We start from the raw sequence: 22,244 nt of genomic DNA, 5'->3' as shown, positions 1-22,244 counted from the left end.
CGTTCTGCTTTAGAAAATTCTGCCAGTTTTCCAAAGTTAATTGTAGCAATTCATATTCCCACCAATGTATATGAGAGTTCTAGCTGCTTCACATCCTTGTCAACACTTGGCATTGTCTGTCTTTTTCATTTCAGCCACTCTGTTTGGGAATGTCTTTTGTCCATTGTTTGATAGTTTGGTAAGGCTTTTTCTTATTGGCGGATAGTTCTTTCAGTATTCTTCAGAGTCACCATTTCCCTCCACTTGCCTCTGTGAGGGAGCCCAGTACTCCTCCTCCCTCAGCTCTTCTAAGCCCAGACGAAGCCTGGCCCTTCTGAGCACATCCCAAGGCCACACCTGCATTCTAGATGACTCCCTTGTCCCTTTGATTCACTGGGTAGTCTGGTGCCTGAAAGGCAGGATCAGTGATGAGAGCGGTTAAACATCGCAGGAAACGGAGTTTGAAACCAGCTCTACCTCTTCCCCACTCCCCAGATCTAGCCACGTCATTCAGCCTGTCTCAGCTTCAGTGTCCCCATGTGAAAATAGGAATACTAAAAGCATCTCCCTCATAAAATTGTTAGAACTTAATGAGGTAACTTATAAAGATGCTTAGAACAGTGCCCAGCACATGGGGGCTGCTCAATCAATATTTTTTGAATGAAGGAATGGGTGTGTGAATTAATAAATGAATGGATGTAAGATTTTCAGTACAAGGCCAAACCATACAGTGAAAACTTAGTCAATATTAACTGTTATTGTTATTGTTTCCAGGCATTTCTGGGCCCCGCTGTGAGCCAGACTCTATGCAGAGTCCTGGAGATCTGCAAAGAGGTCCCTTTCCCCAGGCTCCAGATGAGTCACAATCCAACAGAAGGTGTTAGCAAAGGCAAGTTCACCCTACAGGGAGGACAGAGGGCTGAGGGGGAGCCACTTTCCCCAGTCTTCCTCCTAAAGCTGAACCCAGCAGCGTGCCCCAGCCGTTTTCCAGACATCTGTCTTTGTGATTCCTTGGGCTCCTCTCCACACCCAAACTCCTTATGCCCACATTGTGTCCTGTTATCTGTAACCCTTTGTAGCTCTTTCACTCCTCTCTCTTTTATGACGTCCACCTCTCTCTCCAGTTCTCTGTCTCTCTCACCATCACGCCCTCTTCCCGCCCCACTGCCCTGAGACTTTTCCTAATGGCACCTCTCAGCAGCCTGGGCGGCCTCCTTGAATTTCTGCTCACCAGTCACCCAGCTGCATCCCGACTGTCAGTCCTGGCTTTGCTCCACACATCTTCTCTCTCCCCACCAAGGGTCTCTGGGCTACAAGGGAAGCTTTCCCAGAACCCATGTGGCCACTCAGTCACTTCCCCAGAAGTTGAAGGTCGCTATGTTGGTGACAAAGGGTAGGTGACACACTTTGCACTCCACAGTGCTATCAGTAGGCATGGGCAGGGGCCCTAGAGAGTGCCAGGGACCAAGGGGTGAGGCCAGGTCCACCCCGCTCTTAACCATCACTCCCCATCTTCCTGGACAGTGCAGCTGGATGAGGAAGCAGCCACAGGATGCAACGTGGATGCTGGAGGGCCAAGGAGAGGACGTAGGGCAGAAGATGACTGGCAGAATGAGGAACTAGTGCATGGGCCTGGGGACCTGGTAGATGAAGCAGAACCTGATGGCTATTTGGAAATGGAGGAAAGAGCCATTTCCAGGCTATTTGGAAATATTCTGGCTTGAGGTTACTACCATGAAATAATTTGACCAAGAAAATCAGACACTCTCAGAAAATAATATTTTTTATGTCATTTTACAAATGAGGTCTCTAAGCCCAGAGAGGGCATGTGGCCTGCTCAGACCTGACATGGTGTGGCCAGGTAGAATCCAGCCTCGTGATTCCTTGCACTTAGAGGGGTTCCCTCAACTAAAGCCATCCTCACAGAGCATTTACCCTGGACCAGGTCCTTGTTAGGTACTGGGTCACCAAACTGAGTCAGACTCAGTTCTGCCCTCAAGGGCAACAGACAAGGGAATAGGCAGTTACCACCATAGGAGATGAGAATGTCCATGGACCACGGTAACAGAAGAAGCATGGAGAACCACGCCTGTGCCCAAGGCCCTGTGCGTGGTAGGGAATCTGCCTCCCACCTGTGGCAGCTCTGAAGGAGGGGCAGCCTGACATGTGACAGGCAGGAAAAACCCCATAGCCCCCTCTCTCCCGCCCTGGCATCTTCCAGCAACCTCCACAAAGTGGGTTTGGCCGGAACCAAGTGATTGAGGGGGAAATTACAGGGCCCGGGAATTGTGGGGCCCTATGGGTACCTAGAAGACCATCTGCTTTTACTCTGAGGATGTAGGGGCCAAGGCAGAAGGCTGAGAATGGACTGAGAGGGGGAACAAGAGGGGAGCAGGGAAATGATTGGGGAGGCTCCAGCAGTGACCTGGGGGAGAGATGAAGTGGATTTTCTGTTTGTTTGTTTGTTTGTTTGTATGACAGAGTCTCACTCTGTTACCCAGTCTGAAGTGCAGTGGCACGATCTCAACTCACTCCAACCTCTGCCTCCAGGGTTCAAGCGATTCTCCTGCCTCAGCCTCCCAAGTAGCGGGGATTACAGGCACGTGCCACCACCCCTGGCTAATTTCTGTATTTTTAGTAGAGACGGGGTTTCACCATGGCTGGTTTCTAGGCTGGTCTCGAACTCCTGACTTCAAGTGATCCACCCGCCTCAGCCTCCCAAAATGCTGGGTTTATAGGTGTGAGCCACTGCGCCCAGTTAGAAGTAGCTTTGGTTAGGATGTGGCAGTGGAGAAATAGTGAGATGGCTGGATTCTTGACATATTTTAAAAAGGAGGTCATGGGATTTGCTTACATTACAAGTGGATGTGGGGTGTGAAGGAGAGAGGTGGATGATGGCACCAAGGTGTTTGGCCTGAGAAACTAAAAGAAGGGAGTTTGCATTAACTGAGATGGGGAAGACTGGGAATAAAGCAGATTGAGGAGGAGGTGGCTCAGAAGCTCCATTCTAATCATGGTAAGACTGGCAGACCCCGGACACCCAGGCAGATCGTGGAAGAGCCAGCTCCCTGACTCGCTGCCATTCAGAATGGCATTGTTGCTATAGAAGCCAAAGGTAGAGGCCTTGAACTTTATTTATAACTAATTTTTGGACCATGGGCTCATTTTCTTCCAAGGACAATGCCTATTCACACAAATTGCTGTGTCCAGCTCCTCGGGTTTGTAGAACGCTCTGTATCATGTCCCTGGATTGTTCTCACATTTCCGGAGTTTGGACTCCGCAACCTTCCTAACTACCCTTGAAATCCCACTCTGATGTTTCCGCACCATGCCCATTGTGCCTGTGGCGATGGATTGTCATGCCTTTGGCTGCAGGGACCTGCCACTCTCCTGCCTTACTTCATGCATGTTGGTTCCTTCCTTGCTCGTGTACCCAGAGAGGCACTAAAGCTTTTCTCTGCATGGTCCCTGTCTGGTGCTGGGCCTGGCTCTGGGAATTTCAAATTAAAATCTGTTTGTGGCCGATTGTTGACAGCATCATGGCCTTTCCATGAGAGTAAGAGCAGGAAATGTGTGTCCCAGCTACAAAGAGGACAATGGCACATTCACGGGCCTCAAAAGGGTTTGTGTGCAGCTTTGGACAATGTTGATTTGTTATTTTACGGGTCACTCTGCATTGTCCACCATTGTCAGTACACAAAAGAACGTATTGAGACTAGATCTGAGCAGTGAAATACAAGACGTGAGAATTAAACCTAGGAGAGAAGTCTTGAGAAGGAAGCAAAGCTTCCTCAAACTAGGCATCTGCCCCAGGGACAGCCATGCAGCTTCCCCTCCAGGTGGGCCATGGGGGCCGACACATAAAAGACAGCAGCCCTGGACAGCAGGGACACAACTGCCAGCGGAAGTGCCCCAGCCTCCACCCTCCTCCACTGCTGATAGGCATCACGGCCCAGCCACACTCCTTGCCCACAGCACTCACAGGCTGTCCCTGCCCTGGTGCATGACATCTCTCCTTGGCCACTCTAACTCTCAGGGCCATTTGAGTGCAGCCCCCTTCCAGGAAGCTCAGTACCTGCACCTTTGTGACCTCTTTCTTCCTGCAACTCACCACCCTGCCTGGATCACCCCTGAGCAAGTGGTCCTGTAGAAGTTAGCAATTGTTTATGGAATCCTTTCCTAGGATAATTATCAACTAGGCTGTGCCAGCTTGTTCCCTTAGCTATAGCTTTAATGTCCAGGAACTGCTGGTCCTAAGATAGGAGGATAAAGTACAAATGAACTTTGCTTTAAAACCCACCAACAGGGCCAGGTGTGGTGGTTCACGCTTGTAATCCCAGCACTTTGGGTACCTAGATGTTCCCCAAAGTCTGCCAAACAACTTTGTTCTTTCTTTTCTGCCTAGTTTTTACCCTTTACTCTCCAGAGCCTAGGCCCCAGCTCAAACACCTATGCCACTAAGACTTGGGTAATTGTGACTATTGTCATGATTAGCCAACATGGTGAAACCCCGTCTCTACTAAAGATACAAAAATTAGCTGGGCATGGTGGCAGGCGCCTGTAATCATAGCTTCTCGGGAGGCTGAGGCAGGAGAATCACTTGAACCTGGAAGGCGGAGCTTGCAGTGAGCTGAGATTGCGCCACTGCACTCCAGCCTGGGAGACAGAGCAAGACTCTATCACAACAAAACAAAACAAAAAAACCACCAACAGATGTAGAAATTGGTGCAATCACTTTGGAAAACGATTTCGCAGCATCAGTTAAAGTAGGATGTGCCTAATGACTAATGTGGGCTGGCAAGTGCTTAATAACCACCTCTGAAAATAGAGTTCCAACAAAAATATTGGAAAAATATTGAATTATTAAAAAAATAAAAACTATTGAGGTGTTTGTGTTAAAAAGTAGGAAGAAAGAGAACAACACTGCACATGTCTCAGAATGTCACCCATTCATCGATGACATAAGCATTTTTTTCGTGGATCAGATAATAGTTTTTTGATACTGGAGAAATATTTTCTCAATTTTTATGCGACTCACAATGTCACAGCTATAGAGATGACACACACCTAAGTTTAGTCTGCATTATTAACATTTTCTCAAGCTGGGCACAGTGACTCATAACTGTAATCCCAACACTTTGGGAGGCCGAGGCAGGTGGATCGCCTGAGCCCAGGAGTTGCAGACCAGCCTGGACAACATGGAGAAACCCCGTCTCTACCAAAAATAAATAAATGAATAAATAAAAATTAGCCTGGCTTGGTGGTGAGCACCTGTAGTTCCAGCTTCCTGGGAGGCTGAGGTGGGAGGATCACCTGAGTCTGGGAGGCCGAGGCTGTAGTGAGCTGTGATCACACCATTGCACTCCAGCCTGGACATTAAAGTGAGACCCTGTCAAAAAAGAAAGAAGAAGGAAGGGAAGGGAAGGGAAGGGAAAGAAAGGGAGAGAGAGAGAGAGCAAGAAAGAAAGAAAGAAAGGAAGAAAGAAAGAAAGAAAGAAAGAAAGAAAGAAAGAAAGAAAGAAAGAAAAAGAAAGAAAAGAAAGAGGAGGGAGGAAGGGAGGGAGGGACAAGAGAGAGACAGAAAGAGAGAGAGAAAGAAAACAAAGAAGAAAGAAAAAGAAAGAAAGAGAGAAAAACATTTTCTCTATCACTTTCTTAAGTCTAACTTTGGACAATCAACAAAACAATAAACCTATGAAGCCCTGATTTGTAGCATTTGCCAGTTTCTGTGGTGTAAAAACTCCTCCAATGACTGAGTTCAAGCTCCTGACATGGATGTGTGCCACTGAATTTGGAGTTGGGAGGAGATGAGTGATATTCCACTGTTGTATAACATTCCCACCATACAGATACAATAGGCTGAAATAACCTCAAAAGCCACAGGAATGCAAGGGAAAGGGAGATCAGAATGGGGGAAATTTTTGCAAATCCCTGACAACGTAACAGCCAGGTCCCATGAGCCAGAATGAGCCAACTCCAGCACAGCACTGCCTGGAACCCAGCCTCTCCTCTCCTAGGTGTACGCCCAGCAGAAATGCATACATGTGTGCACCAAAAACACAAACAAGAATGTTGATAAAAGCATCGTCCATACATGTCCCAAATGTCTGTGAGTGGTAGATGGATAAATCAATTGTAATACTGTCAACTAAGCAGTGAGAATGAGCTAACTGCTGCTGCCCACAATACGGTTGAATCTCACACACATAGTATTGAGCATAAGAGGTTGGACACAAAAGAGCACCTACCACCTGCCTGCATTTATGTGAAGCTCACAAACAGTACAAACCAGTGCCCATGAGGCCACAAGATAGGGGAGTGTTAACCTCGGGGAAGAGGGGCAGGAGAGTCATTAATAGGAGCAAGAGTGGGGCCTGGGGGTGGAAATGTTTCTATTCCTTGATTTGGGTGGTAATTACACAAAAGTGTTCATTTTGTGATAACTCATATAGCTGCACAAATATGAATTGTGCATGTTTCTATATGTATGTTAGGTGTCAATATAAAGTTTATTTTATTTAATTTAGTTTAAAAAAAAAATGGAGACAGGGATCTCACTATGTTGTCCTGGGTAGCCTCAAACTCCTGGCCTTAAGCAATCCTCCTGCCTGTGCCTCCCAAAGTGCTGGGATTATAGATGTGAGCTGCTGCACCCTGGCCAAAAGTTTATTTTTAAAAGCCCCCAGCAGGAAGACATACAAACGACTTTGGCCTCATGAATAACCTTGGCATTCCCCAAAGGTGCTGTCCTTGTTGGGATGTATCAGAGATGCCCTTGGAAGGTGGAAGGCCCCCTGGAGGCTGCAGAGCAAAGCTTTCTTGAAATATGGCCTCCTCCCTCAAATGTCAACCCTTGTCAGTGGCTGAAGAGGGAAGGGAGGGGTCGGAGAAGACAAGAGCATGGAAACTTGTAAATGGACAATAGTCATGACTACCCAAGTCATAGTGGCATAGGTGTTTGAGCTGGGGCCTGGGCTCTGGAGAGTAAAGGGTAAAAACTAGGGAGAAAAGAAAACAAAGTTGTTTGGCAGACTTTGGGGAACATCTTCTGAACACTTACCCCCATAGGGTGCTGCTCTGAACACTGCTTGATCCTCCACCATCTCCGTGAGGTAGGTCCTGTGACCATCATCCCCATCTCACAGATCAGGAGACTGAGGCTTGGGGCAAGATGAAACTGAGGTTCCTTCCAGGCAGCCTCAGGCCTTAGGGGCTGTGTTCTCCTCACGATACCTCTACCCTTGCTCCCCTAAAAAACTGCATGTCCCTGCTGGGAAGGCAGTGCCAAGAAGGGCCTGGAATGTTCTGCCAATATCCACCCTCCTCCCATGCTGGAACTGAGCCCTTATGATCTGGGGGCCCCAGCGTATTGTTGTCAATCAAAATTAGCTAAACTTGATGAAGCAAGAACATTAAAAGTGCCCAGAGGAGGAATAAGGAAACAGATGAAAAATGAAGTCAAACATTCCCAGCAGGTGCTGACACCTGAAGGTGTACAGTCTGTCTCACCCCATGCCCCTACCCACCACCTCGGGGCAGAGAGGTCAATTCTTTCAATCCTTGGGGGCTGCTGGGGAAGAAAGGAGGCTGTACGGGCCTGGCCCTGGGATGATGCCTCCTCCCTGGCCAGCCCCACTGCTTCCAGACCCTCTCTGGGACCCAGCTGCTCTCAGAGCACAGCCATCTCCTCTGGCTCTGGGAGCTCCTGCCAGGGCCAGGGGAATGAGCCTTCTTCCGTTCCTTCTGCTCATTAAATTTTGGATCAAGTCAGACCACAGCCCAGGGCCCAGCTGGAGTTCCAGGGATCCGGGAAGCCAATAGCAGAAAGCCCAGGGTGCAGCCTGCCCAGCCTGAGGCAGGTGGCTGGCAGGTGATGATAAGGGCTGTTGGAGGGCCCCCACACTTTGTTCCCCTCAGTGCCTGCTGTGCTCACTCAGGCCAGCTGTGAAGGCCACGTCACTGTCCACTGGGATGTGAGGCGGAGCTCCCTGCCGGAGAGCCAGAATGGGTGGGAATGCAGGTACTGCCGGCACTCCCAGAGGGAGGGAAGGTGGGGAGCTCTGCTGAGGGGAAGTTTTCCAGAACTTCCTGGCCCCTCAGAAGAGCTCCCACCTTCCCTCCCTCTGGGAGTGCTGGCAGCTCCTGCATGGGAAAGAGGAAGCCCTGTATGGCAGGTGTCCACCCACAGTTTGGTGACAGCTGCTGGTGGAATTGAGGACCATCTGCTTGCTTAGTGCAGTCACAGGAATGCTGAACTCACAGGCTAAGGCTGGGGGCAGGGGCAGAGGCCCCAACACGGCTCCTAGGGAGAATTGCAGGCTCTCCTCTGAGGAAGAGACTTCAGGAGGTGCCCCAGCCCCAGGAGGCCCTCAACCCTAACCCTTGCCTGTGCCCAGTCACTTGCTCTTAAAGCACCCATTCACATTGATTAGCTTTATTGCTTCCAGCAAATGTTGACATTCACACCTGTAAAGTCATCTTCAAAGCCTTGGGGTCAGGGTTCACCGCCATATGCAGCAGTTTGTGGCGCATTCATTGTTGCTGCCATTTTCTGGTTTTGGAGACCAAGGCCCAGACAGGTCTGAAGGAAATAATGTATACAGTGGTCCATTTCCAAGACAAAGTGCCTTGAATCGGCTTAGGTCAGCAAACTGCAGAAGAAACAGGATGTGCTAGGCTCCTGCTTGGATAGCCAAGGCCTGCTTGTCGGCCTCCCCTTTCCTCCCGCTTCCCCCACCCTTAGTTGCCCTCACCTGAACCAAAGAAGTTTAGTCTAAGGTGAAAGTTTACTAGTCTGCAAAATAGCTTGCTTTGTCTGTTCTTATCAGCCTGCCCAGCTACTTAGGTCATAAGTCAAATACTTAAAGAGCCCCTAAGCTAACCAGGATTGCAATGCATTGCGGGCTGCAATAAAATGCATCAAGACAACCCTAAAAACAAACAGACAAACAAACAAAACACCTGAAGCCCCTGACTAACAATCAATAGGCAACATCCAGGAAGATTGGGAACCGGGGGAGGCACCTGCGTACTAGGGTATAAATTGCTTGTTGAAACTTTGCTGGGTGTGCCTGCATGCCACACACCCGATCTTGCAAGACCATTATTAAAAGTCTCACTTTCGCTATTCTCAGGGTCTCTGAATCCATTCTTTGGGTTTGAATGGGGGAGTTTGTTTCTCAGAAGCCTGTATTCCATCCATGAAGATGAGGTGGGCTCCAGGCTGCATTAGGGAACTCATATATTCCCAGAAGAGGGAACAAAAGTAGTAGAATGAATTGCAGCTGGGAAGACTTTGGTATGATAGATACTAGAACTGCCACTCTCCAGACAGAGGGGTAAAGAAAGCTGTGGGGCCAAAAGAAGTCCAGCTCAGCCACATAGGTGGACCAAGATACCTTGTAAAGGTGCAAGTTTGGCCTCCTCACTATCCAGCCCCTGTACCTCAACATGCACGGTGCATCTGTTGACCACAAAGACATTTCTTCATCATGGCCTGGCAGGACCCAGAGAAGACTCTTTACCTCATTTTACAAGTAAGAAAACTGGGTCTCACAAAGGAGAACTTACCTGCCCAATACATCCATGTTTTAAAATAAACTTTTTATTTTGGTATAGTTTTACAGTAAAGTTACAAAGACCGTTCAGAGATTTCCCATCCACCTCTCATCCAGTTTCCCCCATTGTTACCATCTTACGTTACTATGGTATATTTGTCAAAACTAAGAAGCTGACATAGATAAGTTACTATTAACTAAACGCCAGACCTTATTTGGATTCCATCAACTTTTCTATTAATGTCCTCTTTTTTGTTCCAGAATCCCATCCAGGACACCACATTGCATTTACTTGTCATTTGTCCCAGCCTCCTCTGATCTGCTGTGACAGTTTTTGAGTTTTTCCTTAATTTTAATGACCTTAACGGTTTTGAGGAGTACTGGTCAGGCATCCTGTAGAATGTCCCCCAGTCTAAGTCTGTCTCATGTTTTTCTCGTGATTAGACTGGGGTTACAAGTTTGGGGGAAGCACACTACAGAGGAGGAGCACCCTTCTTATCACAACCTATTAGAGGGTACATTACATCCACACTGGTGATGCTCACCTTCATCACTGGGTTAAAGGTAGTATCTATCAGGTTTCTCTACTAGTTACTCTTTTTCCCTTTCCATACTCTGTTATTTGGAAGTGAGTCTAGCCTACCCAGAAAGAGGATGGTAGCGGCTGAACTAAGCCTCATCCCCTGGAGGGAGGACTGTCTAACATGCTATTTGAAATTCTCTTAAAAAAAAAAAAAAAAGATTTGTCTTTGTACTCTATTTATTCAATCATTTATATCAGAATAGCCTCACTTACATTTAATACTTTGGGTTATAATACAATACAATACTATGTTAGTTATTTTGTTGTTCACATCGTTCCAGCGTTGGCCATTGGGAGCTCCTTCAGGTTGGTTCCTGTGTCCCTCTGATGTGTTCCCATCCTTTTTGTTTTTGAGTACTTCCTTTCTTTCTGGTGCTACAAGATGCTCCAGGCTCTTGTATTTTATCAGTCATTTCTCCAAGGAACCTTTGCTTCTTTTATTGGAGAAAGGTATTTAGAAACCAAGATGTGAGCACTGGAGTATCATTGCCTCTAGGCCCTCTCAGCAGACTGAGCCAGGTAATATATGCATACATACTAAATTATTAGATATACACATATCCACATTGTTTCTGTATCTATCCATCTGTGTATAGACTGAGCTTCGTACTGATGTCTTCAACTGTAATCCCATCTCCAGGATTCATTCCAGCCTTCCTTTCTTGTTAATCTGTAACTTTCCTCTCCCACAGTGTGAACAACCTGGCCCACCTTCTATCATGCATTTACTTATTTGCTCATCCCCAGTACACCCATGAAGCTGTTTCAGAATCCTTAACCTGGGTACCCTTATGTAAAATAAATTTATTGGCCGGGCACAGTGATTCACGCCTGTAATCCCAGCACTTTGGGAGGCTGAGGCGGGTGGATCATGAGGTCAGGAGATCAAGACCATCCTGGCCAACATGGTGAAACCCCATCTCTACTAAAAGTACAAAAATTAGCTGGTCATGGTGGCATTGCCTGTAATCCAAGCTACTTGGGAGGCTGAGGCAGGAGAATCGGTTAAACCAGGGAGTCGGAGGTTGCGGTGAGCCGAGATCGCGCCATTGCACTCCAGCCTGGGAGACAGAGCAAGACTCTGTCTCAAAAATAAATAAATAAATAAATAACAATTAGAGTACATTGTTCATAGTACCTTTCATCTTTAGCCTAATAATTTCCAGGCAAAACATTATCTTCCAATGTTATTCAGGCCAGTCCCTTCTCTTCCCCAGCCCCCACTGGTGCGGTTATATAATGAATTTGTAATAAAGTTTATATGCTTTGTATGCATTGTCTCCCAGCTCCAAATGCATCCTTCAATATAGTATATGCGCTGACGTGGACTTCTCCAAGCATCTCTCTCCTTCTGTGAGCTCGGCAAGCTTGCTCGGTAGAGGGCGCTGGAGGGACGTTGCAGGAGGAAGGGGCGCTCCTGCCATTTCCAGTGAGGACCGCTGGAGGGCGGTCCGGGTGTGAGGATTGCGGTCTGCTGCACCTGCAGCCTGGGTGTGGCGATGACCTTTTCTGCAGCCCTCTCAACACAGACCTCGGAGTCTCCGAGCAGCCTGTGTGCTCTGCAGGCCTGCTGTCCGTGCTGGCGCCCAGACTTGCTCTCCAAGCTCCCGTCTGCCCTGTGGCCCCGAAGGTTCCATGCTGAGCTGCAGCACTTCCTGCAAGCCTCCAGTGGCTCAGGCGCACAGAAGGCCTCCTGTCCCCACTGTGTGCCCACGTCACTGGTTCCCGATTCCCTGCTCCTTTGTCAGCTTACAGACAGTGGCCTGTTGCCTGCCCAGCAAATTCCTGGCCAGCGCCAGCCTGACCAAACCGGTGAGAGTCCTCTGCTAGCAGGTGTGCTGACTGCACCTCCAAGAAGTCTGAACCCTTCCAAGCTTGTCCTTCCCTGGGTGCACTCCCTCAGCACGGAGATACAATGCAGAGTTTCTTCATTAACTCCTCTCCTGTCCTAGGATCACTCCCTCTGGGAAAGAAGACCAGCCTTGGCCCCAGAGGAATGTGTCCTAATTTTAAAAGAAGCTCAATTACTTCAGCACCTTGGGGACAAAGGCCAGTGGGATGAGAAATGCAGGTTCTGGTTGGTGCCCTGTGCCCCTGGGCTGGTGGCAGGAGCAGCGGGGCTGGTTAGCATCCCACTGTCAAACCCCAGCCTTGAACTTTCACCTGGAGCTTGGCCTGGGAGCCACTGACCATGGGTTACCTGGTCCAGGGACGTGAGACATACTCTCCACTGCCCCACAGGCAGAGCTACTCAGGCAGGGACCTGAGACAGGCTGGTCTCAGGAACAGGTTGGCCACAGCTTCAACAGTAAGAGAGCGGGGATCACAAGAAAACCAGGCTTAAAGGAACCCAAAGTTACAAATTCACTTTCTCTCCTTTGAGTCCAGTGTGTTCTCTGTTCCCTGTGCTGATCATGGCATCCTTTTCTCAGTGATACTCTTTGCAGCATTTAGAAAGGTAGGTAGCACTCACTCTCTCAAGCCTGAACTGGAAATATGCCATAGCCGGGGTAGCTCACAACCCCAGCACAGCCACAGGACCTCTCATCCACCCTCCTTTATGTTTATAAATTTCCTTATGTTCTTAACTACAAGTGCATGATTTCCTAAGTGATGGCATTGCGGTTTTGTTCCTCATATAAGAGATATTTTGTTGTGTAGAAGCTCCAGCAGCTTGAATTCTTTACTCAATGCCATGATTGTGAGATAAGCCCATGTTGATATATGTAGCTCTAGTTTAGGGAATGGCAAACCTCTTTCTGTAAAGAGCCAGATAATGAATATTTTAGGCTTTGTGGACCAAGAGGCAAATCAAAGATATTATGTAGGCCCTTATCTAGGTATAAGAAGGAAGACAAATTTCCACAAAACTTTGTTGATGAAATTCAAAATGTAATATTATAATAAAATAATAATAATCAAATCAAATTTTTTATAATACAGATCTAGAATAATGAAATTCTTTTGGGGAAAATAACATCAAAGTGACTATTTCTTATCTACTGCAAATATCCATCTTTATGAGTCATTCTTAGTTCTCGAGCCACACAGAAACTGGTGATGGGCCAGATTTGGTTGTGGGCCAAAATTCACCAAACCCTACTCTAGTTCATTCATTTTCACTGCCGCATAGAATTCCACTGGATGACTCTAACAAAAGTTTTTATCTGTTCACTGGGAGGAGAGAGGAGTGTTCCAGTTGTTTCTTTTTTAAAATTGTATTTCTATAAGTATTCTAATACATATCAGTATATTATATGTGCAAATGTTTATCTGGATGGTATACATACAAGTAGAATTGCTGAACAGGGCGTGTGTATCTTTAATCCCAAACTGTTTCCCAAAGTGGCTGTACTAATTTCTAAGAGCAGCAGCTATATTTGTCCCTGTTGTTCCACATGCTTATAAACATTTGGTATTTGGTCAGCAGGCTCTTCCAACACCCCTTTGAAGGCGCTTCATGTTTCCTGCCACAGGGTTGGGAGGAGGCTGTGTAGACCAAAACCGCGTAATAAAAATAATAATCATTTATATGTATGCCTTTTTTATGCCATTGACAACAGAATTATGAAAAAAAAACAAATTTGAAACACACAAGTGACAAAAAAGTTCCAGAAGACAGAAGGACCAGGAGCAGCGAGGGCCACTGCCCACTTTGGAGGTTTTCCATTTTCGTGGCAAGAGCAGGCCCCAGGAGCTCTGCGAGTCAGGAAACTCTGCAGCCTGGGAGCACACGTGGGTATCTGGTCTAGGTTCAGTAGGTGCCGCTGCCTGAGCTGCCCCGACTGCTGGGCAAGGAGGGATTTCCTGTGGCCATCCACAGACTTCCAAAGTCACATGGTCTCATATTGATTCTGGATTGTTCATTTACATAAGCCCTGGCGCAGGCTGTGAATTTTATCTCAGGGGAGTGGTGTATTTCAGCCAATGAACAGGTCAGCAGAAATGAGAACTTTTAGAATATGGAGGGCAAGTCATCTCATTGGGTTGCAGTTAAAAATTCTCAGTTGAATCATAAAACCAGTTGTTCAAAGGAAACTTTTAAAAGTCCCAGCCCTGGAAAATTCTGTTCTTAGGAATCACATCTCAGCTTCAAGGAGGAACTGAACTGGCTTATAAAACTTTTGATCTTGCATTCAGCACAGGGACAGTGTAAAAGGAAAGAAAAATAGTGGAAAGCATTTTCATTAAACTTGACCGAGAGAGAAATTTCCTTGGAGAATAAGATCACAGAGGGTAGGCTGGCCACATTTGAAAGGGAAAAGAGGCTTACCTTGACCCAAAGGCTCTTACAGTTGGGAAACTAAAAGAGGGAATTATTTAAGTGTCATTAGGTCTGAGATAATGACACACCAGCAAGCCCCAACAGAAAAAGAGGTAAGTTATCAGAGAGGAAATGGAGGATTCCCCAGAGAATGCATAGATCCAGAAAACTGTGGACAGTTGCCCTCATAAAAACTGTAATAAGAGCAATTGCAAGACCATCCCCGTCCTCCCTTCTCCCACCCCTGGAACTCCAGATTGGGATAGTTCCATACAGTTAACAGAATTTGGGACAGAATTCATTCAACATTCATTCAAATAATTACTGAATATCCAGGCACTGTTCAGATGAACAAAAATTCCCTCCTTTTCTATCTCAAGACTGGCAGTTTCCTAGAAACCAAGGCTATGTCAGGAGGTGATTAAAAAATAAACAAATGTGGAAAAACAGATGTGAGAAGGAAGGAGAGTGTGGAAGGAGAGGGAGAGAGCTGCCACTTTATTGAGGGAATTTAAGGAAGGCCTCTCTAATAATTCGAGAGGAGGCCCAGAGGAACTGACAGAATGAGCCATGCTCCAGCTTATTCTGTGCAAGGAAGAGCAAGGCCAGCTTAGCCGAGGGTGGCATTTGAATTTTTAAAAGAGCTCTTTGGCAGCTCTGTAAAGGATGATTTTTGAAAGACAATACTCGGGGACATAAACCAAAATTGTCCAGTCAAATAGTGAGGACCTGAACCCAAGGAAGTGGTGGCAGGTAGGAAAAGGAAGGTCCACACTAGCACAAGTATGGCTGAAGTTGCTTCCTGTTCTTGTACCTGTTGTAGAGAGCCGGCAGGTGGGTCCAACCTTCAGGACAGCTGGGAAGTCAAGGAGGCTTTAAATGCCAGTGTATCATTTCTTAAGGCTTCCATGCAAAATACCACAAGCTGGACACCTTAAAAACAATACAAATGAATTCTCTCATAATTCTGGAGGCTGGAAGCCCAAAATCAAAGTGTGAGCAGGGCCATGCCTCCTATAAAGGCTGGTCTAGAGAGAATCCTTTCTTGCCTCTTCCAGCTTCTGTGGGCTTCAGGTGTTCTTTGACTTGTACCAGCTTAACTCTAGTCTCTGCTCTATCTCCACGTGGCCTTCTCCTAGGTCTCTGTGTCTCAAATCTCAGTTTGCCTCTCCCTTATAGAGATACCTATCACTGGGTTTAGGGCCTACCCCAAATCCAGGACCGTCTTGTAATATAGCTTAGTTTTGTTTTTTAATGATGTTTGAGGCCCTGGCTAAAGAGGAGTCAGTCCACACTCCAACCACTTTTGTTACCTGGCTGTCACACTCCTGATCACTGTGCACCTGCCCTAATAATCTCAAGGCCAGGAACTGTTCCCCAGTGTAACGTCTCCGTGACATAGCTGAATTTCTGCCCCATTCTACCTCTGCTTATCTTTAAGAAACAGGACACCTGTGATACAAATTTCCCTTTGTAACCAGACCAGCTAAGACTGGTTAGAACCAAGATAGACAATCAAATGACTTCAGAAAGATCTCAGGCTTTATTATAAACTCATTTCCATGCTAAATGACCCTCCTACAAGCACCATGACAGTTGACAATCACCATGACCGTGACCAAAAGAGGCCATAAAAGGACAAAAAGGAAAGCAGCACTCCTGTTCCAAGACGTTCACTACCCATCTCCAGAAAAGACCTGAATATTCCTCCCCTCATTTCTAATGTTCAACCCCTTCATTAGAGAAATCCTTCTTCCCTCACTAGTTGAGAAGTTGATTTGCGAGCCAAGCTCCCGCTTCTCACTTCCACGGCCATTGAATAAAACTTGTGCTGCTTAAGATTCACTTTTGGTTTTGCATATTGGCTTTGCAGCACTAAACAGGAAAAGACCCCATTTGGGGGAAACCAGCTTTGTCCATAATAGTACTAGACAACTAGGGGCAGTCCCTATGCCCTGGAGCACTCAGAATTATTTAAATGAGACAATCCACAGGGAGCTCATGAAACCTAGCTAGCCCCACGCAACTCCCCAACTTCCTACCCATAAACTGTCCCTCACAGCTCCAGATGGCTGTTACCCTGCCCCCAGGCACCCTGTGTGGGCCTGCCTGGCAGCCTTCCCTTGTTTGGAGGTATAACTAACAAACAGTTCTGCCTTTTATCTATCTTCATGTCATCGTGTTGTGTCCTGCCATCAAAAGAAGCTTTAAATTTCATGAAACTGAGCTCATCTCTAGATCCTTCACTTAATTACATCTGCAGAAACCCTTTTTCCAAATATGGTCACATTCAAAGGTGGACATCTCTTTCGGGGTGTAGCAATGACTTAAGCCTTGTATACAGATGAAGTCAGCAAAAGGAATGCTAAAGTCAAGGGAGTCTGCTCTCTGTCATGTGATGCTATACCAGAGTCAGGTTGGAAAGTAGCCCCGTTATACCAGGTTAATGAAACTTCCTTTAGGCCGGGCGCGGTGGCTCACGCCTGTAATCCCAGCACTTTGGGAGGCCGAGGCGGGCAGATCACAAGGTCAGGAGATCGAGACCATCCTGGCTAACACAGTGAAACCCCATCTCTACTGAAAATACAAAAATTAGCTGGGCGCGGTGGCGGGTGCCTGTAGTCTCAGCTACTCGGGAGGCTGAGGCAGGAGAATGGCGTGAACCCAGGAGGCAGAGCTTGCAGTGAGCAGAGATCCGGCCACTGCACTGCAGCCTGGGCAACAGAGCGAGACTCCGTCTCAAAAAAATAAATAAATACATAAATAAATAAAATAAAACTCCCTTTAATGAGATATTATGGTTTGTAGGGCATAACTTTTACCATGCGTGGCCTTAGGTCTTGTTTATAAATTGGTTATCTTATTGCAACAAACAGCCTATTTTGTCAGGCTTATGATCTCTGTTTTAACCTCAATGCTGGTCAGTTGTCCCTAAACTCAAAGGGAGGGAGTATGATAAGGTGTTTCCAACCTCCCCTCCTGTCATAGCTGGGAATTTAGTTTTTCAGGTTTCTCAGGGGTCCCCTTGGCCACAAGCGGGTCCATTCAGTTGGTTTGGGGGCTTAGGAACTTATTTTGAGTTAGCAGTTTAAAATCAACACAGTGTAACAACTATTTACATAGCATTTACATTGTATTAGGTATTATAAGTAATCTAGAGATCAATTAAAGTATATGGAAGGATGTGCATAGATTATATGCAAATACTATGTCATTTTATATAAGGGACCTGAGCATCTGAGGATTTTGGTATCTGCAGGTCCCTTCCACCTGGAACTGAGGGACAGCTCTAATGCTGAGAAACAAAACTGGCTTGGAAAGAGGGGAGACCCAGGACTTAAGCCTGCTGAGGAGCTAAACCCAAGGGCAAGAGCTGCAGGCAGCTGGGCTGGAGAGGACGAAGGAGGTGGATTTGTTTCCAACTGCTCTGGAAGACCTCCTGATCCCCCTGCATCTCCAGCCTCTTTTCCTTTTTCCTCCCTGTTCTGCTCCCTTCCTTCCTCTCCTCCTCTTGGGAGGTGGCCAGGGACATAGGTCAGTGCATGGCTCCGAGGAAGACACAAGCAGTTTGTGGATGGGTCTTGGGATGCGGACACCCAGAGTCTTGTGCACCTTCCTGGAGTGTTGCCCACTCCAGTACCCACTCCCTAATCTCCCCTCTTCCTCCTCCTCAATCCTCTCTTGCAGGAAGCAGAGGATGGAGAACCCCCTCAGGAAGGAGGACAGTGACTCTGGGTTTGCCTAGGGCTACTGGCCTCTCACCGACCTGTGCCCTTGTACCTGTCACCTGGGCAAACAGTGATTGCATCAGCTTTGGTTTCTCATGGGTGGGCAGCCTTGGCTGTCTGCCGGAACGTAAAGAGCATGGAGCAAGGACATGGGAATCTGAATCCCGTTGAGGTGCCAGGACCACTGCATCCTTCTTCCCTGTGCCTCTCCTCCCCAGCATGAGCACAGCAGCCTGATGGGAAAGGATTTTCCAATGTTAGAACTGGAAAGAACACCTGCAGCCTGTCTCCACCATTTACAGTGGTGCTGGAAGTGAAAAGATGTGTTCCAGGTCACAGGCAGGTAGACAGCGGAGCCAGTCTGAAATTCACTCCTCCTGATTTGGAGTTTAGAGCTCTTTGGCAACATTTGATGAATAAAATCACAAGTTCTGTGTCTTTTGAAATTCCTTGTGGAGCCTAGTGCCATCCTCTGAACTTGGAGCCAATTGACCTTTGTCCCTGGGGCAGAGACATGGTCCATGGGCCCAATCCAGGTCCTCAAAGGGAGGGCAGGTCTGAGTCCTCACCCTCTGAAGTGAGAAACCTCATCTCCCACTACAGACCTGCCAGGGCCCAGGAGAGCTTGACCCACCCAGGCACACCATAGCAGCAGAGATGGCTGGGGACACAGAAGTGTGGAAGCAAATGTTTCAGAAGTTAATGCGGGAGGTGAAGCCATGGCACAGGTGGACCCTGAGACCAGACAAGGGCCTTCTTCCCAACGTCCTGAAGTCAGGCTGGATGCAATACCAGCAGTGGACCTTTGCCAGGTGAGGGGGAATGTGATGGTACGCATTCCAGAAAATTCTTGCGCATTTCTTACTAGGTATACCTGTTACTTTTCTTGTTCTATTCTGTGCTTTCAAATTGAAGACTATGGGTAGTAAGATGCCCATCATCCAAGAAGTTGTAACTTCATTAAAGATTGTTTTTTCACATTACAATGAACCCGAAAACAAGAGCAGGCCTGAGCACCCTTGTGAGCTAATGCCTGGATACAGACAAATCAGTCTGTGGGGGTGGGGACAGGGAGCAGCCAGGAAAAGGGAGGGGAGGAAGGGCAGCTGTTGCACCCACAGGCGGTGCATGTGCCCCCTGCCTAGGGAGACTGCTGGACCCATCTTGGAGCCCCTAGGAGGAGAGACTCACCGCACTGAGGAGACACCCTTGGGGGAGGCCGGAGGAGCAGGGGGCCTGGGCAACAGGCAGCAATCCTGCCCCTCTCTACTCTGAGCCGATAGAACCTTTTTAAAATAGGAGACTTAGAAATCATCCTAAGTCTCATCCTCTCTTTCCCAGGTGGAAATGCAGAGCCCCAAGGCTTGGGAGGGTGATGGGGGTGATTGCCCACAGTGCACAGAGGGTGGAGGCCGGGGACTCTGTCCCACCCGCTGTCCCCTCCCAGGGAGAGTCTACATAGAGGGGGCAGAGCTCTCCCACTGGCCTATGGCTATCCCAGGCCAGGAGCTGCCATGGGGAGCATTGCACCGAAGTCTCAGTCCATTTATCCGTGGGAAGTTTGAACTCTGAACAAGCACAGGAACAGAGCACTGAGACCCAGGGGACGGCAGTGCTCAGTGTTCTGACTTCTGCTCAGAACAGGACCCAGGCCCCTCTGCACTGCTGACTCTGGGTGACTCCCAGCAAGGTCCTCTCACAGTGATCACAGCTTCTTGGCCTCTCCCTCTCATTTCAACCTTGCATTCACCCTGTGGGTTGTGGCTAGAGTCAAGATACAGGAGCACACCTGGACTAACTCACTCTTCCCAGCCCCCTCCAATTCACCACCCGCAGCCTAATTTCTCTGTATCCAGGCATCAAGCCAAGGCGAGGCTCAGCCACAGTGACAAATAAACCTGGAAATATCACTGATTTAACCTTACATGTGGCTCCCAAGGTCACTGAAGCAGAGGAGGAGAGAGCTGAATGTCTTACCAGGGCTTCTGTGACCATATCTAGAAGGAACATATATCACTGCTGGCCTCATCTCATTGCCCAGCTGGTCCCATGGCCCCAACCTCATGGCAAAGGGGCTGGGAAGTGGGAGGGAGTGCATGGATAATTTGGTGAGCATTAAATGTCTCCACCACAGTGCATCTCTCTGCCTCTCCCATAATTCCTTTCCCAGGTGCAGCCACGTGCTTCCTGCCTTCTTCTCTCTCTACCTCCTGACATGTATTTGCCCAGATACCTTAGCTCAGAAAATTGCCCTCCTCCCTGCTGAGACAAGGTGTATTCTCTTGTACCCTGTCTGAAGCCAGTGGCATTCAGAATATGAAGTTTTCCAGGCTACCTTGAGCAAAGGAACTGGGTTGGAGGGGAAACAAATGAAGAGAGAGCTGGACACTGTGATCTCCCTGCAATACTGCAGACCAGGGACCCTCGGCAGCCAAGAGAAAGGCAAAGGCTTTCCTCTAGGGGAACCCCGGACACTTCAGGCTCCCACCGCCAACCCATGAGTCTATAACTTAATCAACACCCACCTGTATGCATTTGTGGATTTCAGGGTCCTGAACTGAACTGGCTGCTGTTGCAGTTGTGGCCTCTGACCCATTTGAATCTACATTTGAAAAAGCTTTGCTTTGGAATAGGGAGACCAGAGTCCCAGTCATGCCTTTTTACACCTACTGGGTCTCTGGACATGAGGAGTTTCCAGAGTGTGCCTCATCTCTAAAATGAACGTGTTGGACTTAGAAGATGCCCAAGGTCCCTCCCAGATCTAACAGCTTGCAATTCACTGTTTTCATAGCAGACACTGTGCGGCATGCAGTGTGTCGGTGGCACAATGGAGATGGGAACGAGGTCTTAGCAATTTCTTCCACCATTGAGCCACAGCCCCAGTCAAGTCATGTCTCTGTGCAGTCGGTAGCTCCTTTCTCTCTCTGGCAGTTCCCCATGATTTGGTCACATGGAGCCAGGCTGAGACTCTCTTCTGTCTCCACAGGTTCCAGTGCTCCTCCTGCTCTCGTAATTGGGCCTCTGCCCAAGTTCTGGTCCTTTTCCACATGCACTGGAGTGAGGAGAAGTCCAGGGGCCAGGTGAAGATGCGGGTGTTTACCCAGAGATGTAAGAAGTGCCCCCAACCTCTGTTTGAGGACCCTGAGTTCACGCAAGAGAACATCTCAAGGATCCTGAAAAACCTGGTGTTCCGAATTCTGAAGAAATGCTATAGAGGAAGATTTCAGTTGATAGAGGAGGTTCCTATGATCAAGGACATCTCTCTTGAAGGGCCACACAATAGTGACAACTGTGAGGCCTGTCTGCAGGGCTTCTGTGCTGGGCCCATACAGGTTACAAGCCTCCCCCCATCTCAGACCCCAAGAGTACACTCCATTTACAAGGTGGAGGAGGGAGTTAAGCCCTGGGCCTCAGGAGAGAATGTCTATTCCTACACATGCCAGAACCACATCTGTAGGAACTTAAGCATTTTCTGCTGTTGTGTCATTCTCATTGTTATCGTGGTGATTGTTGTAAAAACTGCTCTATGAGCCTTGGAGACATGATGCTAAGTCAGAAAAAAAATCAGATACAAAAAGTCATATGTTGTATGATTTCATTTATGTGAAAGGTCCAGAATAGGCAAATCTATTAGATGAATTGCTAGCAGGGCCTAGAGATAGTGGGAGATGGGAAGCAACTACTTAATCCTGATGGGGTGTCTTTTGTGGGGGAGAGAGATGTGATGCAAATGTTTTGGACTGAGATAGAGGTGTGGTTGCACAACAGTGTCAATGCACTAAATGTCATTGAACTGTCCACTTTCAATGGTTAGATTTGTTATGTGACTTTCACTTCAGTATTTTTTAAAAAGGCCTTCACAATTGTGTTCACTCTCAAGAGAACTGAGTCTGAAGTGTCTATGATTCATAAACCATTTGGAAATCTTGTGAAGCCTGTGGGCTCCCTCACCAGGGAATTTTGCACAGACCCTCTGAGGACAGACTGTGAAGGCAAAAGCATCGGGATGAAAACCTGGGTTCTCAAAACAGTTGTCTCCATGGAGGGAGTTGTGTATGCTGCTGAGGGGGGGAAGGCAGGATGTGCCACCGGGTCTTTGTTTTTAAAGATAATGTAATTAGTATAAATTGTTG

General features: G+C 47.6%; 1 protein-coding gene across 1 annotated transcript; it reads left to right on the top strand.

Moving 5' to 3' along the window:
• Nucleotides 1-18,673: 18,673 nt before the first annotated feature.
• Nucleotides 18,674-21,721, top strand: RTP3 (receptor transporter protein 3). Its single transcript, XM_054482950.1, has 2 exons — nt 18,674-18,923; nt 21,098-21,721. Exons 1-2 carry the CDS (start codon nt 18,769-18,771, stop codon nt 21,639-21,641), a joined length of 699 nt encoding a protein of 232 aa, XP_054338925.1. The 5' UTR covers nt 18,674-18,768; the 3' UTR covers nt 21,642-21,721.
• The last annotated feature ends 523 nt before the right edge of the window (nt 21,722-22,244 follow it).

The sequence above is a fragment of the Pongo pygmaeus genome, chromosome 2 (genome assembly GCF_028885625.2).
Source record: "Pongo pygmaeus isolate AG05252 chromosome 2, NHGRI_mPonPyg2-v2.0_pri, whole genome shotgun sequence".
NCBI classification, from domain to species: domain Eukaryota; kingdom Metazoa; phylum Chordata; class Mammalia; order Primates; family Hominidae; genus Pongo; species Pongo pygmaeus.
The sequence above is the reverse complement of the archived record's forward strand: the minus strand, read 5'-3'. Positions and strand labels throughout refer to the sequence as shown.

What these genes read in the sequence shown, in the direction of transcription:
- RTP3 (XM_054482950.1), top strand. Translation starts at nt 18,769, where the DNA reads ATGGCTGGGGACACAGAAGTGTGGAAGCAAATGTTTCAGAAGTTAATG. An exon ending in CAGCAGTGGACCTTTGCCAG is followed by an intron (nt 18,924 to 21,097) that starts GTGAGGGGGAAT and finishes CTGTCTCCACAG; the next exon opens with GTTCCAGTGCTCCTCCTGCT.